We start from the raw sequence: 17,756 nt of genomic DNA, 5'->3' as shown, positions 1-17,756 counted from the left end.
TGTTTGTTAAATAATAAAGGCGTTTTGGGGTTTGGGCTATGCCATTCGTTTCAACAGAGAAATGTTTTTGACCCAGGTGTGATACAGTTGAAGTCGGAAGTTTACATATACTTAGGTTGGAGTCATTAAAAATCGTTTTTCAACCACCCCACAAATTTCTTGTTAATAAACTATAGTTTTGGCAAGTCGATTAGGACATCTACTTTGTGCATGACACAAGTCATTTTTCCAACAATTGTTTACAGATTATTTCACTTATAATTCACTGTATCACAATTCCAGTGGGTCAGAAGTTTACATATACTATGTTGACTGTGCCTTTAACAGCTAGTTAAATTCCAGAAAATGATGTCATGGCTTTAGAAGCTTTTGATAGGCTAATTTACATAATTTGAGTCAATTGGAGGTGTACCTGTGGATGTATTTCAAGGCCTACCTTCAAACTCAGTGCCCCTTTGCATGACATCATGTGAAAAGCAAAAGAACCTTTTATTTATTTAATTTCACCTTTATTTAACCTGGTAGGCTAGTTGAGAACAAGTTCTCATTTACAACTGCAACATAGACCAAAGAAAAAAATTGTAGACCACAAGTCTGGTTCATCCTTGTGAGAAATTTTGTGGGGGTGCTTTGCTGCAGGAGGGACTGGTGCACTTCACAAAATAGATGGCATCATGAGGGGGGGAAATTATGTGGATATATTGAAGCAACATCTCAAGACATCAGTCAGGAAGTTCAAGCTTGGTCGCAAATGGGTCTTCCAAATGGACAAAGACCCCAAGCATACTTCCAAAGTGGCAAAATGGCTTAACAACAACAAAGTCAAGGTATTGGAGTGGCAATCACAAAGCCCTTACCTCAATCCTATAGAACATTTGTGGGCAGAACTGAAAAAGCATGTGCGAGCAAGGAGGCCTACAAACCTGACTCAGTTACACCAGCTCGTTCAGGAGGAATGGGCCAAAATTAACCCAACTTATTGTGGGAAGCTTGTGGTAGGCTACCCGAAACGTCTCACCCAAGTATAACAATTTAAAGGCAACGCTACCAAATACTAATTGAGTGTATGCAAACTTCTGACCCACTGGGAATGTGATGAAAGAAATAAAAGCTGAAATAAATCATTCTCTCTCCTATTATTCTGACATTTCACATTCTTAAAATAAAGTGGTGATCCTAACTGACCTAAGACAGGGAATTTTTACTAGGATTAAATGTCAGGAACTGAAAATCTAAGTTTAAATGTATTTGGCTAAGGTGTATGTAAACTTTTGACTTCAACCGTATGTCAACATCCAGTATACTTTAGGCACCACTCTCTCTTATCTAAAAGAATAACAAGAATGGGTTTCCCCCCCAAAGGGAAACAGGGTTACAAAGGGAAACATACTTAGATGCAGACGTGATACCTTTCACTCACAATGTAACAAACCAAAAACACTTACAACAGATAGTATATCTTTAATAATGACCATGATCAAATCTAAGAATGTGATAGTGACCTTTGATACAATGCATATTTAATTCAGGGGTGACTTAAATGTTTGTTTTCTACATTTATTTTTGTAAATGTTCATATATTATCATGAATCACTTCCTATACCATTATATAAATCTGACTCCCTCAATAATCACACTCCCTCTCAGTCTTTCACATTTGCATACAGACACACAGTACAGCAAGCCCCCCCAAAATTAAAGAAATCACACAGATACCATGAAGACCATTCTCTGGGTTTTCATACACTTGACATTAAATCAGTAACATTAATTATAAGGATACACATTTCAGGCGTTCTCAATTAGCTTTGCCAGTACATTAAAGCTTAACATTTCTGAGGATGAAGTGGAAGGGTTATAGCAAGAAAAATATCCACATTTTAATTCCGTATGGAAATGACAAGGCGCAGAAACAAAATGACAGGCCAATCTTGAATTTAAAAGCAGTACATGCTACATTTTTGTCCCCAAAGTGACTTAAACAGGGACCCCCATTGTTGGAATGACAGGGAACAGAGAAATGTAACATATGATAAAGGAAAGACACAATTTAAAATAAGGGAAAAGACAATCGTATTGTCTGGCTAAGAACCTGAACTGAGTATGTTTGCATTTCCACCCCATCAAAAACAAAGCGAGGGACCTCCCTTGAGAGCAGATGTTCTAGACATCTTTCCTTTGAATCTTTTTGCTGACACACTTGAGGTACAGTGGAGCAAATATAATTTAATTGACACTGTTGTCAGAAAGAAATGCTAAGGCTCCACTCCGAAAAAATTCTTCCATAGTTTGTCACAACAGTGATCAGCCAAGTGATACATTTTTATACATAAAAAAAAATAAAAACGTTCACTTTATCCATAAAGTCCATATCAATCATTTGCAGAAGCTTTTTGGATAGACAATCCTCTACCATCCACAAACCACTCTGATGGACAAGGGCAAAACAGAACACTTCTTTTGATTATGCAAAATAAAACTGTTCCATGTTTGTCATGTTTGACATTTGTCAAGATTCTGTTGTCACATTCACTCTTCCTAAATCAGAACAAGCAATACAAGCACTTAAAGTTTCTCCAACACTCACACCACAAGTTGAACAGTCACTGAATATCAGCAGCATGTTTTTTTAAAGACGTGCAGATATTTGTTAATCATAATTAAGGATGTGCGTGTATAACAAATATGAGACCAGGGTTAAAATACAGAATATAGAACACTAAAAATGATGAAGCAATTTGATTGGTGCACACAACTTGGAGACTGGGAACCAGACCAGGAGCAAGGTGGCTCAAAGTTTGATGTGGGCCAAAGTCATCAAAATTAAATAGAAAAAGAAATATAAGTTACAAATTTCTTTATGTCCTCTTGTTCTTTTTATGATCTAAATTTCAATATGTCCATCCAAGTACAACCGTTGATCAAGCTATAAGGAGTAGTCTTCTATTGTGGTTTACTTCGGTTTTGGTGTTCCTTGGTTGGGGAGGGGAAGAAAAAACAAAATGGTTACCATTAGTAAACGGTTAATAAATAAATACATCTTCTACCCCACAACCATGGTATATTATTCCCTTAGAGACATAGTGTAGAATGTCGATGGGCAGAAGCCAAATAGAAGTGACATTTTAGAAAAGTTTCTTTACCTGATCAAGTCGGGACCCTCGCTGTATTGGAATTGGCTCATAGGTCTGTTGAAAGAGAAGAGGAATTTCGTTATGGTTACACCTACTGCACAAAACGCAATAAAATGGCAGCAAACAAATACCAAACAGTAGACATTTCGCTGTGATAGGACAAAATAAGAAATACAAACTCAGGTTTGCATCCCTATGTAAAGGAGATGTTTGTTATGGTTTTTGGATCATTACAAACATTGACGAAACCCATCCTTAATTAATGATCAGTTCAGGATCTTTGCGATCAACAGGAGATGAATGATTGATTACCTTTCTGACAACCTCCTCTTCCTCCTGTCTTTTCTCATAGTGGGAGAAGTCATCAAAGATGGAGGTGGTGTGTTTGAAGCCCACAATGATCTTCAGCACTTGCTTGGCCTTCTCCAGAGGGACCTCCTGAGTGTCCCTGGAGTTGGTCACCGGCTTGTTGTCATTGTTCTCCAGCCTGATGTGCCTCAGCTGGCTATTGGGCACGTCTTTCACAAACAGCCAGTCCACGTCAAACTTGCCTTTCCACTTGTCCTGCGCCCAGACGCCAGCACTGGTGCCGTAGTCCACGGGCGAGAGCATCTCTGCCACGCCACAGAAGTGCCCACTGCCATTAACGCTGAACAGCAGATAGACAGGGCCTTTGGCACTGATGGCACGAAAGGCTGAGTCCAGACGCTTGTTGCCGTGCTCTGTGCTGCACCAGATGGAGTACTTTATGGAGCGGTGGATGTCGTCCTCAGAGTAGCTCTTGATGATAAACACACGGCCATTCTTCAGGTTCCAGTCAAACTCCTTAGGGTTGTAGCTGTGGGCAGCCCGCAGCTTCTCCAGAACAGGGTGGTTCTCTAGACCTGAGCCAGAACCTGGAGGAACACCCCCTCCATTCCCAACACCCCCGCCACTAGAGGAACCGCTGCTGTCCATGCTGCCCCCTCCGTAGCCTGGATTACGGTTGCGCGGGGCAACCCAGCGGGTCTGAGGGGACGGGCCTAAGTTGTGGTTCTGGTATGATTGTGGAGGGGGCGGGCCCATGGTCATCTGCTGCACAAGGGACTGGGCAGATTGAATGGACTGCTGAGGGGGAGGGGGGAGACCGTGGGGAAGGTGGGAATGGCTATGAGAGTGGAGCTGCTGATGGTGGTGGTGGTGGGGGGGCAGCGGAGGGGCCACTTTGCTTATAGGCCCCTTGTTATCCCATGTCCCAATGTCCATGTTGTGTTTGATGGGCGGTGGTGGCAGAGCTCCCCCCATGGGCATGCCCGGCTTGGCCTTGGCCTTCAGCAGCTGTGGCCTGGCTGGTTTGCTGGCGATAGCGGCCCAGGACGTGGGCTTAGGAGGGGGCATACCAATTGGTGTTCCACCGTTGCCTGTAGCAACAGCCTGAGCTACAGCACCACTGCCGCCGATCACAGAACTCACGCTCTTCACACCTGAGCCACTGCCAGACACATCCCCACCCATCTTCAGCCCCAGCATCCCTTGTTCAAGGCTGTTCATACCTGGTGCCTTGCTCAGAGTGTCACTGTGGAACCCTGTTTGGCCATCAGGGACTAGTGTGCCCCCCAGGGAGCTGGGAGGGTAGCTGTAGCTGCCCCCATAGGCTGAACTCTGAGTCTGCTGGCCTTGAGACCCACTGGTACCCCAGGCGGAGAAGGCCGGGTTCTCAGGGAAAAAGTTAAACCTATGCGGGTAGATGCTGCTGCCAAGTCCACCAGGTTGGCCAAACACAGTGTCATGCATGAAGTGGTGGTCTCCATTGCTGAGGGGCGCATAGGGAGTCAGGTAAGGGATAGGGGGGTCGCCACCGGTGGACCAAGGGGCCTCGCTAAGAGGGTAGGGAAATCCAATGGAGGGGGCATAGTAGCTGGACAGGTAAGGGTCAGTCATGGATTGGTAGCTGTTGGTCTAGAAGACAGAAAAAGAGGATTGTAAGTACAATTTGTTTTTTAAATCCTGACACATTAAACTAAATGTCAACAACATGACCTACCACCACCAATACGCCAATGACCGTTAGCTCATACCCCAACAACCCTGACTTTAAGACTTAAAAGGGTATGCGTGCAGTACTTAGACATCACACATCATCTGTGATGATGTCAATGGAGTAATAATATCTGCTAACAAGGTAGCCAAGAAAACATCCATTCTCCTGTGAGACAGTATTGATTTGTGGTCCTCCCCTGCAGCCAAGTTGAAAAATATTCTATAATGACAAAGATACACACCATGATTTCAAAAGTCACTCACCTGATTGGATTGGCCAGAGAGATAGGGCTCAAAGTCATTATCATGGACAGTTTCCTTCTGGTGGAGTGAGCCATTTTGCACTGAAACCGGAAAGACTGATAGTAGGGTTATTTTTCAATGTCAAATCAAAATGTATTTGTCACATGCTTCTTAAACAACAGGTGCAGACTAACAGTGAAATGCTTACTTAACAATACAGACAAACACACAAGTATCCCTCCTTCATTCACGAAAAAACAAGACATGCTTAGTGTATGCCTGCCTGAGAAGACAATAGAAATCTGATGTTAGCAATGTTGTTCTGTAGTACTGTAACACTTGCAAAACAAGGCATCACTGAAATCATGTCAAAGAATCTGGTGTTAGCTAGACTATTTTGCGAGAGAAAATTATGCTTGGGTTATATAACTGGGGTTACTTCAGTAAACCTCCAGTAGCAGCTGCAGTGCATTCAGAAAGTATTAAGACCCCTTGACTTTTCCCACATTTTGTTACATTACAGGCTTATTCTAAAATTGATTACATCATTTTTTCCCCCTCAATCTACACAATACCCCATAATGACAAAGCGAAAAACGTTTTTTTTTTAGAAATGTTTGCAAATAGACATAAAAAAACAGAAATACCTTATTTAGATAACTATTCAGATCTTTGCTATGAGACTCTATATTAAGCTCAGGTGCATCCTTTTTCCATTGATCATCCTTGAGATATTTCTACAACTTGATTGGAGTTCACCTGTGGTAAATTAAATTGTTTGGACATGATTTGGAAAGGCACACACCTGTCTATGTAAGGTCCCACAATTGACAGTGCATGTCAGAGCAAAAACCAAGCCATATGGTCGAAGGAATTGTCTGTAGAGCTCCGAGACAGGATTGTGTCGAGGCACAGATCTGGGGAAGGGTACCAAAAAATGTCTGCAGCACTGAAGGTCCCCAAGAACACAGTGGCCCCTGCCATTCTTAAAATGGAAGTTTGGAACCACCAAGACTCTTCCTACAGCTGGACGCCCGGCCAAACTGACCCATCGGGCGAGAAGGGCCTTGGTCCAGAGTTCCTCTGTGGAGATGGGAGAACCTTCCAGAAGGACAACCATCTCTGCAGCACTCCACCAATCAGGCCTTTATGGTAGTGGCCAGAAAAGGCACCTAAAAACTCAAAGACCATGAGAAACAAGATTCTCAGGTCTGATGAAATCAACATTGAACTATTTGGCCTGAAGGCCAAGCGTCACATCTGGAGGAAACCTGCCACCATCCCTACAGTGAAGCATGGTGATGGCTGTATCATGCTGGGGGGGATATTTTTTTGCGGGAGGGACTGGGAGACTAGTATGGATCGAGGTTAAGATGAACAGGGAAAGTACAAAGAGTTCCTTTTTGAAAACCTGCTCCAGACCACTCAGGACCTCAGACTGGGGTGAGGGTTTACCTTCCAACAGGACAACGACACTAAGCACACAGCCAAGACAAAGCAGGAGTGACTTTGGGACAAGTCTCTGAATGTCCTTGAGTGGCCCAGCCTGACCCCAGACTTGAACCAGCGACACTCCCCATCAAACCTGACAGAGCGTGAGATGATCTGCAGAGAAGAATGGGAGAAACTCCCCAAATACAGGTGTGCCAAGCTTGTAGCATCATACCCAATAAGACATGAGGCTGTAATGGGTGCTTCAACAAAGTACTCAGTACAGGGTGTGAATACTTATGTAAATGTAATAATTCCAGGGTTTGTTGCAAAAATGCCTGAAATACTGGTTTTGCTTTGTCATTATGGGGTATTGTGTGTGGATTGAGGGAATAAATTAGAGAACATCAATTATCTTTCCTACACAGATAATAAAACTGCCCGATCTTCTGAATTTCCCAATATGTTTGATGCATTTCAGTCACTTAAAACCATACTTTGAAATACTGTAAAATACACTGTCAGACTGATTTGTAAGACTGTCATAGTCCCAATTAAAAAAGGTAAACATGGTCCGTTGATTACACCACCTTTTTACATGGTGGGGTCGCGATTTTTTTGTATTTATAGCAAAATAGGGTAGCAGGCCAAAAAGGTTTGGGAACCCCTGCCCTAGCACGACTTGACTTCATATTTGACCAATGTTACTGTATTGCAAGAGCCAGCATTGTATTTACACCGCAGGTGCATTGTTGGTAACTCAGTGCATGGTCTGTGCTCGCGACCCGCCACCGGCTGAGCAATCATCGTCTAGCTAGCAGCCAGCGACATATATTGTCTAGCAAAGCTACGATAACGTTAGCTACAGTGCTCTTACCTTTAGCGTCTTGTCCTTTTGAAGTCTTCAGTCCCGTGTAATTGGTTTAAATGTAAAAAAATATAAAAACATTTTAGCATTCTACTTTCTAGACAAAAATACACGCGCACTGAAAATTAGAAGTTCGCTTAGCTACATTAGCTGGCTAGCTAACTACAGATATAAGGCTCAATCTTTGACAGCGTTAGCACATATGAAAAGGTTAGTTATCATAATATTGGGCGTCGTTAATTCTGAAAACAACTTGCTAGCGCTGGTTAACCACTTTTGCAACAGATGAAAGTTTTCCTAACAATAATCGGAAATGCAGACTTTTAGCAAACCACATTGCTAAATGCTAACTAGCGGCTAACTACCAAACCATTACCCCATTTGAGTAAACGTTAGCTAGCTAGTTGGTAGCATCGCATATCTCAGCAATGGTAACAGGGATGGATTGGACGCATAACCCCCTTTTATCAAATTTAAAGGCCTTTTTGACGCTGAATGGATATCTTCCCGGCAAATACAGCCTGCCTACCTGAGGGTCAATACTTGTTGCAGACATAATTCATGAAGCAAGTCACTGGATTTGTGTAGAAGCCTTTCAATTAGACGTCTGTTCTCTCAAAAACTACGTTTTCTTCGGATCCCAGTGGAGTAACGTTAGCTAGCTTGCTAAAAGCAAGTTTTTTTCTTCTTCTATATACTACGTTAGTCAGTAGCAAGCTAGCTCCAGCTCCACTGTTCAATTATGCCAGTCCCCATGCGTTTATTTAAATCCAATTTGGAGGTGTTCCGAAGGGTCCACTGCTAAGAGTTTATTTGAGCTTCCCCCCCTCCACCAAATTTCATTTACTGTGCTTTGATAGCCCTATTCACTTCCCCCACTGGCAGGTTCATCCGGGGTCTAAATGAAGGGGATTGACGTCAGCGGCACAACAGGCGCGGTGCGTCAAAGACCAAACGTCGGAAGTAATTCATCTTCAATGGGAGTACCGCGGTAGTCGCGTTTCAATATCGACTGTGATTTTAACCTTCTGCCGCGATGACGAGCCAGCGCGCTAACCAATCGAACGGAAGAGTGATGGGGAACGTCCAGAAACGGGCCGAATTATTTGGGGCTCAATCTACTATATTCAAGGTAAAGCTTTGATTATCAAATAAAAACGTGCTAGAGAAATAACTCTCTATTGCAATTTAGATATACATTACGATATTATCTTGACGACTGCAAGTCACTTGAGTAGGCTTACCTGTGCACTAAAGGCATGGAATAGTCTACAATCCAGGCTTCACCTAGATATGTTAGTGCCATTGAATTAATTTAAAATGTTGATATGAAACTGTTACAGAGGAGTGTAAATGCTTTTTTTTAGGCTGAATCATATTGTATTGTATGTTTTAATTCTGTAATGTATTGATTGTTGCTGCCTTCTTGGCCAGGTCTCCCTTGAAAGAGAGACCCTGGGTCTCAATGAGCTTTTCCTGGTTAAATAAAGGTTAAATACACAAATATTTTTTTAAGTACTATGAGACAAAGTGTGAAACAGTGGAGTGAAGCAATTTAGTGAGTTGTTTCCGTTCACACTTTTAAAATTATGCAATTATTCTGTTGTGTTTCTCTAATTGACTGACAAACACATTGTTGTAAGTGCTTAATAGAGATACTGTATCATAGGCCCTGAGTACACTACAGCCCTACAATACTTATATCATATTCTGATTTGATGGACTGGACTCTGAGTTGAAAAAATTTGAGCAAATATTGAATAATATTGAGTGATACTCACTGACCAACCCAATGATTAACATTGGATTGGTAGCCTAGTGGTTAGCGGCAGGTAGACAAACCGAAAGTTTGCAAGATCGATTCCCTGAGCTGGCAAGGTAAAAAGCTGTCGTTCTGCCCCTGAACAAGGCAGTTAACCCACTGTTCCTAGGCCGTCAGTGAGAATAAGAATTTGTTCTTAACTGACCTGTCTTGTAAAATATTTTTAAAAATATGATTTTTATCAGTAGTAAGGAAAGTAAATTAGTAATATGACACTAACAAAACACATTGCACACATTAGCTAAAAGACAAGTGCTGTTTATTTCAACAAAATCCACTTAAAGATACATTCAGGGCTTTTCCCCAGCAGTGACATCTACATTCAGAAGAAATTCAGAGGTAGGCCTAGGAGATGCTTCCTGACTATATCTTTAAGATTTTAGTTTTTTACATGAACTACTGACATTAACTTATTTCTATCACAATATTGAAGATTATTTACTAAATGTCTTTACGTATTTTCCTCTGGTGTCTGGAATCAGTACATTCTCATGTATGAACTACTGTACTGTACTGTGTACAAACAAACACACACACACACACACACACACACACACACACACAGAGAGAGAGAAAGAAAGACACACAAACACAAACACACACACAGAGAGAGACACACAGACGGATACCTTCACATACACTACCGTTCAAAAGTTTGGGGTCACTTAGAAATGTCATTGTTTTTGTCCATTAAAATAACATCAAATTTATCAGAAACACAGTGTGGATATTGTTAATGTTGTAAATGGCTATTGTAGCTGAAAATGGCTGATTTTTTAAATGGAATATCTAATTGAAAAAGGGTTTTCTAATGATCAATTAGCCTTTTAAAATTATAAACTTTAATTAGCTAACACAACGTGCCATTGGAACACAGGAGTGATGGTTGCTGATAATGGGCCTCTGTATGCCTATGTAGATATTCCATTTAAAAAAACAGCCGTTTCCAGCTACAATAGTCATTTACAACATTAACAATGTCTACACTGTACTTCTGATCATTTTAATGTCATTTTAATGGACAAAAAATGGCTTTTCTTTAAAAAACAAGGACATTTCAAAGTGACCCCAAACTTTTGAACGGTAGTGTAGGTCCAAATCCTAAATTGAAATCTGTATACATAACTTTGATAATTTGCACGTGACTGTAGTTTTCGTGCAAATCTCTCATTAACATCAATGTAGGACACACAATTATAGGATTCAGTTCATATTCAACTGTTTGCATAATTGCTTATTTTTACAAAGTGCCATTATGTCATAATACAATGAATACTATTTCCTGCACACTGATACATGTTATGTCAGAAGTATCAGTAGTGTTCTGGGTGTACCTGTATTGACCTAGCCTGGGTGCCAGTCTGTTTCTGCTCTCTTGCCAACTAGGAATAGTTATGCCAAACAACTTGACAATGACAATGGAGCAGGCAAAAACACAGACAGATCTGCAGAGGTGTAAAGTAACTAATTACAACTACTCTCGTTACTATAATTGAGTAGCTTTTCCAAGTACTTGTACTTTTTTGGTATTTTTTCAAAGTCAGTAATTTTACTTCTACTTGAGTAAAATGTTATATAAGTAACAATACTTCTACTTGAGTAGGATATTTCAGTACTCTTTCCACCCCTGGTAATTGAGTGAAAGAGGGAGTTTGTGTGTGTGTGTGAGTGATTTAGTGAGTGAGTGAGCGAGTGATTTAGTGAGTGATTTAGTGAGGGGGAGTGAGTGTGTGTGAATGGGTGAGTGAGTGAATGTCACCCGGTCCCATGGACAAGTAACAAGTAACGAAGGGGTGATGAATGGGTGTAGGATTAGACATGTTTATTTCTGGAGTCTGAAGTATATTGAAGTCTGTCAACTTTATTGTGAAGGCACTTTATTTTGTATTGCTTTTTAAAATCATAAATACACTTTGACTGTTTACTTTATTTTCTAATATTAATAGTATAATTATGACAAATTCTTAGTTTTTTTACATGCAGATGTGCCTTGTTGCACTGAACTTAGTTCCTAGTTCCTTGCACTGAACATTCATTTCCTCTCTTTCGTTTTAATGTAATGCATGGAAAAGATAATGTGTAACAACTTTCAGGTAACCTTAGCGAAATTAGCTAAGTATCAAGTCAATGTTTTTATTTGAAAAGTGACTTCTTTATTTTTACTTTACTTTTATTTTAAATTTTCAACTTTTTTTATTTTAATTGAGTAGTTTTTTTTACACCAGTAATTTGACATCTACTTGAATAAAATGTCATTAAACTAACAGTGCTGCTACTTGAGTAGGATATTTATGTACTCTTTCCATCTTTGCAGATCTGGGATTAAGCTAGTATTGACCATCATTACATTAAACAGAGAACTCATGCTTGTTTACTCTAGTATGCATTAAGAGTGCTGGTAGGCAGAGGAATGATGTTTTGTGAGCATTGTGGGAATGTCTTCTGTTTCACTGACTGGAGATATTCCACTCTCTTGTACCTCTTCTGCCCTCCTTGCCTGTCAGTCATTTTCAACCCACTTGAAATCTTTACTTATAGTCTGTAAAACAAAACATGATGGTGAGATAATAAGGTAACTGCACAGTCTCACACAGAAACATATTGAATACACTTAGAAAAGAAGGTGCTACCTAGTACCTATGGTAAAAAGGTTATTCGGTTGTCCCCTTAGGACAACCCTTTGAGTAACCCTTTTGGTTCCAGGTAGAACCCTTTTCGGGTCAAATGTAGAACCCATTCCACAGAGGGTTCTATCTGGAACCCAAAAAAGGTTCTCCTATGGGGACAGCCAAAGAACCCTTTTGGAACCCTTTTTTCTAAGAGTGTACTACAATATCAAATATGTGCCAACGCACGCACACAGACACACACGTATGTTTGTATGGTCTGGAACGACACTGTGTGTCCCGAATATGTATGATTTTTTTCCCCCTGAGAAAGTAATGGCACATACAGCCCAATTCTGAACACTATAAGTACAACTGCAATGGTTTAGATGGGTATTATAAACTGGGTGGTTCAAGCCCTGAATGCTGATTGTCTGAAAGCCATGGTATATCAGACCGTATACCACAGGTATAACAAAAATATTGTTGTACTGCTCTAATTACGTTGGTAACCAGTTTATAATAGCAATTTTTCCAATAGACGACGGCTAAGGGCTGTATCCAGGCACTCCACGTTGCGTCGTGCTTAAGAACAGCCCTTAGCCGTGGTATATTGGCCATATATCTCACCCCCTCGGGCTTTATTGGTTTAAATTAACCCCACCAATGAAATTAACTGAAAAAAATAAATAATTAACAGAATTATATGAATAAATATATAATGATGCAACACTAACTTGGTCAATGTACATTTTCTATTGAATCTTCTCTTTTAACCTCTAGACAGTTTGAACCAACTTAGAAGGGTATAAATTATTACAATAACTAAAAAGTGGGGTGGAAGGGGAAAAAAAGGCATTGATAGTATTACATTTATGTGCCTGTGACTTAATGCTTTAGTATCTGTTCTAGTTTGTGTGTTTTCTTGTTTGTTGTGACCACGTGTAAAATGCACTTTGAAAATTCACATACAGCTGTCCTCCTCTGTGAAGGTGCTGACCACATAGCAGGCGTAGGCAAATCCCAAAAACTGTAGGCACAAACACAGAGACCACAAGTTCAACATTACATTACAATGAAGAACACAGCATAGATACGTTCTGAATTTATTTCTGAGAGGGAGAGAAATGGGTGGGGAGGTGGACAGACAGAGACAGCAAGGCAGCAGCTCTGGGAACCTGGCTCCGGAAATGAAAGCCTCTTCTCATCATCAGCTTTTCAGCTCATTCAAGCACCTGCCACAGAACTCCTACTCACATGCTGATGGCCTCTCTTTTTCTTCCTCACCTTCCTTCCAGCCCTACACTGCTTCCTCTCTTCCTCTTGCCTTGCTCTTGCTCTCTACATCTGTGGTCTGTTCTCAATGTGATTTAGGTGTAGTTACACTGGAATCTGTCAGAATTGTGAATGAATAGAATGTCATTGTGGATCCATTTGGGTGTTTCAGGATATTCTGGAGAGAGTGTTACAAAATACATATTCTGGGTGAACTCTGGGGAGAGTGTTGACAGTTGAATTCTGGTGAGAAATGTTTAACATTTTATAATGTTATAGTTTTGTTTTACCTCTCCCTGAGAGAGAGAACTCACAGAGATTAGGACTTGTACAATGCAGTGTAGGACCTCTATGTATTGATATTCCAGCCAGCATCCCAGAGCAGAGATGAATTCTGGGCTCTCCAGACTCTGCCATCTAGTGGCAGGAAGGTCCCTGTCATCACAGCCTGGACTGTTGTCTTTCCACCATGAACGGTGTGAGGATACACCCAGAGAAAGCAGGTCGCTCTCCTGCAGTGACACAGCATATGGGTTGTTCATGATAACATGTTTATGGTATATAATTGTTTTGGGAAAAAAGAGACTGATTGATTCAATGCCAAAAGAACACACAATTCAAGGTGTGGCAAATATATTAGGCTAGCTGATAGTGGGTCTGAATATTAGTGATCAATACCTTGGAAAGGCCTCCCAGGTCCAAGTAGAGACAGCTCACAAAGACATTCCATGCCACCCATAGTAATGTCCACAGCAGGTACTGAGGGATGAACATATATTTGATGAGCATTTTAGACACATACAGTACATTCGGAAAGTATTCAGACCCCTTGACTTTTTACGTTACAGCCTTATTCTAAAATTGATTAAATATTTTTTTCCTCATCAATCTACACAGGTTTTTAGAAACAGAAATACCTTATTTACTTAAGTATTCAGACCTTTGCTATGAGACTCGAAATTGAGCTCAGGTGCACCCTGTTGCCATTGACCATCCTTGAGATGTTTCTACAACTTGATTGGAGTCCACCTGTGGAAAATTCAATTGATTGAACATGATTTGAAAAGGCACACACCTGTCTATATAAGGTCCCACAGTTGACAGTGCATGCCACAGCAAAAACCAAGCCATGAGGTCAAAGGAATTGTCCGTAGAGCTCCGAGACAGGATTGTTTCGAGGCACAGAGTTCCTCTGTGGAGATGGGAGAACCTTCTAGAAGGAAAACCATCTCTGCAGCTTTCCACCAATCAGGCCTTTATGGTAGAGTGGCCAGACGGAAGCCACTCCTCAGTAAAAGGCACCTGACAGCCCTCTTTGAGTTTGACAAAATGCACCTAAAGGACTCTCAGACCATGAGAAACACGATTCTCTGGTCTGATGAAAGCAAGATTGAACTCTTTGGCCTGAATGCCAAGCATCACGTCTGGAGGAAACCTGCCACCATCCCTACAGTGAAGCATGGTGATGGCTGTATCATGCTGTGGGGATGTTTTTCAGTGGCAGGGACTGGGAGATTAGTTAGGATTGAGGGAAAGATGAAAGGAGCAAAGTCCAGAGAGATCCTTGATGAAAACCTCCTCCAGAGCGCTCAGGAACTCAGACTGGGGTGAAGGGTCACCTTCCAACAGGACAACGACACTAAGCACACAGCCAAGACAACGCATGATTCTGGTTCAACAAAGTACTGAGTAAAGGGTTTGAATACTTATGTAAATGTGACATTTACGTTTTTATTTTATAAAGGAGCACAAATTTTTTTTTAACGGTTTTTGCTTTTTCATTATGGAGTATTGTGTGTAGATTGATGAGGGAGAAAAAAACAATTTAATCAATTTTAGAATAAGCCTGTAAGGTAACAAAATGTGGAAAAAATCAAAAGGACTGAATACTTTCCGAATGCACTGTAATGTGTATCTATTTATATGGCGGAAAATCACTATACATGGCAGAATTCAAACAGTGGCCAACGCTATTCCACAATAGTTATACAAATGGCTTTGCCTTCAACACAGTTCCATTCTCTATGAAGAATTGACACATTTCATCGAATTATCCATGTTGATTACAAGGTGGGGGCAGATTAACACAAAAGTAGTGTGGCCTAGATGTGACTTACTAGAACAACATAGCGTGGTCTGTACTGAATGGTGCCAAAAAGGCAGAGGATAACCATAATTATGTGCAGGAAGTTGACCATGATGGGAGCCCACTGGTACCCAAGGAAGTCCAAAGCCTGCCTCTCCAATGCTGTCATCTGGTGTGTAAAAGGGAGAGAGCAGAAGGAGGTGGGGGGGGGGGGGGGGGAGAAACTCTACTACAGTATTATGCATGATAAAGCATCTTATCAAGTCATCCACTCACTGGGTCCAGACTCTTCAGAGATTCTAATCTACAGTTGGTTCTGAATCAATGAGAGATGGATGATGGTGTTGTGACTTGTTAAATGGACATTTCCCTCCTATGTACCCTATAAAACATCCACTGCACATATTTTTTTCCCTATGATGACTGCTCTCTCTGGGTTGTCAAGGTAACTGAGCCACGGGGGACAAAGCATGTTGCATGGAGAGGGGAAGAGCAGGGATATGAGTTCTGTCCTCTGAGGTCGCCCTTCTCCATCACTCAAAAGGGGGGCAGGGTGGGAAGAAAGAGCAGGGACAAAGTCTGAGGTTCAGACAGAGTGGGGGTTGGCTCCCTTTCCCCATCGGCAACTCAAGATAAACATGGAAATGGTGTACTCTAAAACACACAATAAATTAGCATGAATACAAAAATCTTAGCTAGATAAAAATGTATATTAACTGATGCTTGATTGACCCGTAATATTTATATTATATTAATAGAACTTACATATGTTTTTCTCAGAACACAAATATAGGCTATGTGTCCAACTATTAGGCTACATAATTTTACTACAACATATTGTTATTCAATTTAGTTGGATATGGAAATGTTAAGACTCTTTGACTTGGGTTTCGTGAGTCGTGGGAACTAGCTATAATGTACAAATGTTTATATCTCAAATTGTAAAATATGCCTACTTCCTTTCCTCAATCTGAAAATATTAACAATATCAGTATACAATTTCAACAACATCAGCCAGCGGAAGTGGCAGTAATCGTTCAAGAGAAGAAGTAAAGCAAGGCAATGGTAGCAGGTGTGTTTTTAAAGTATGTAAACAGTAGAGATAGCATCATCACAGAAGAATGATCTCACCAATTGGAGAGTGCAGAAGAAGATCAGCATACATCGTCCTGAACAGCACCCCATTATATCTCTGCTTAAACAGGTTTCAAATACGCGAATCGAAACCGCAATATGACTTTTAGTAAATTCAGAGGGGCAAATTTAATAGTCCTATATCCAAACAAGCTCGGGTGCGTGGACGTGTTGTGGTTTGCGGAGGTGGAATAAAACTGGCCGAGATGAAAAACACGTAAGGTCTGTGTTACAACGAGGGGGGGGAGGGTAGGGGGCATAGTAATAGCTCTACTCTGATGCTCCGGTAGGTGTGGCGCTAAGGACGCTTGGGACTACTAGTGTAAAACGCCAGCATGTGGTGGTGCTGGTGTAAGGGACAATGCCATACACGTTGAGTAGACCCAGACAAAATGGTCTCCGTGATATTTTCTGAAATACAGGTCCATTCTTACCCCCCAAATTGTTAACTTTCAAGCAACCCTCATCTGTGGTCACGTACAAACATTCCGTAGGCCTAGAGGGACCCACTGGTTCCCACATCGTGGACCGTGGAAGTAGACGCCTACTAGAAATGGAAGTCAAACTCATGTAGTCTATAAACCAAACAGGGAAACCTGCGCACGTCACTGTGCGTGTGTTTGGTTGATGCTGAAGGACAGCTTCACTCAATTAGGCCGGGTTGGAATCACAGTGATGAGGGCAAACTTTTTCACAAGGCTTTTATTTTATGCTCCAGCTTCTTGTGACCGGTGAGACAGTAAAATAGGCTCCGGAATAATAGGTCTATTCGTTTTAATCCAGTGATGTATACCACATTAGCCTGACCAACCAACCTTTTTTAGCCATCCTTGGTGATTAAAAATCAATACCATTCACCACATTAGTATTACACATTTATTAGTTGTCTACATCAGTGGTGTAAAGTACTGAAGTAAAAATACTTTAAAGTAGTACTTAAGTCGTTTTTTGGGGTATCTGTACTTTACTTTACTATTTATATTTTTGAAAACTTTTACTTTTACTCCACTACATTCCTAAAGAAAATTATGTAATTTTTACTCCATACATTTTCTCTTACACTCAAAAGTACTCGTTACATTTTAAATGCTTAGGGGGACAGAAAATGGTCCAATTCACACACTTATCAAGAGAACAT

The 17,756-nt window shown here is 40.9% G+C and overlaps 2 protein-coding genes across 3 annotated transcripts; both read right to left on the bottom strand.

Annotated features, from left to right (window-relative positions):
• Nucleotides 1-1,441: 1,441 nt before the first annotated feature.
• LOC110532506 (YTH domain-containing family protein 1) lies at nt 1,442-8,640 on the bottom strand. Of its 2 annotated transcripts, none has more exons than XM_021616469.3 (6): nt 8,225-8,640; nt 7,705-7,729; nt 5,418-5,497; nt 3,447-5,072; nt 3,144-3,188; nt 1,442-2,973 (listed from the first exon to the last, which is right to left on the bottom strand). In XM_021616469.3, exons 1-6 carry the CDS (start codon nt 8,249-8,251, stop codon nt 2,944-2,946), a joined length of 1,833 nt encoding a protein of 610 aa, XP_021472144.2. In that variant the 5' UTR covers nt 8,252-8,640; the 3' UTR covers nt 1,442-2,943. The 2 variants fall into 2 exon arrangements, with proteins under 2 accessions (XP_021472144.2, XP_021472143.2); XM_021616468.3 differs by having other exon boundaries at nt 5,418-5,512; nt 8,225-8,623.
• A 1,119-nt stretch (nt 8,641-9,759) lies between these two features.
• Nucleotides 9,760-16,918, bottom strand: LOC110532505 (sodium/potassium-transporting ATPase subunit beta-1-interacting protein 3). Its single transcript, XM_021616467.3, has 6 exons — nt 16,616-16,918; nt 15,516-15,653; nt 14,077-14,157; nt 13,713-13,910; nt 13,096-13,153; nt 9,760-12,056 (listed from the first exon to the last, which is right to left on the bottom strand). The coding sequence occupies exons 1-6, from the start codon at nt 16,667-16,669 to the stop codon at nt 12,046-12,048; spliced, it is 540 nt and encodes a 179-aa protein (XP_021472142.2). The 5' UTR covers nt 16,670-16,918; the 3' UTR covers nt 9,760-12,045.
• Between the last annotated feature and the right edge of the window lie 838 nt (nt 16,919-17,756).

Source organism: Oncorhynchus mykiss, chromosome 9 (genome assembly GCF_057628025.1).
Source record: "Oncorhynchus mykiss isolate SJ-2025 chromosome 9, ASM5762802v1, whole genome shotgun sequence".
NCBI lineage: Eukaryota > Metazoa > Chordata > Actinopteri > Salmoniformes > Salmonidae > Oncorhynchus > Oncorhynchus mykiss.
The sequence above is the reverse complement of the archived record's forward strand: the minus strand, read 5'-3'. Positions and strand labels throughout refer to the sequence as shown.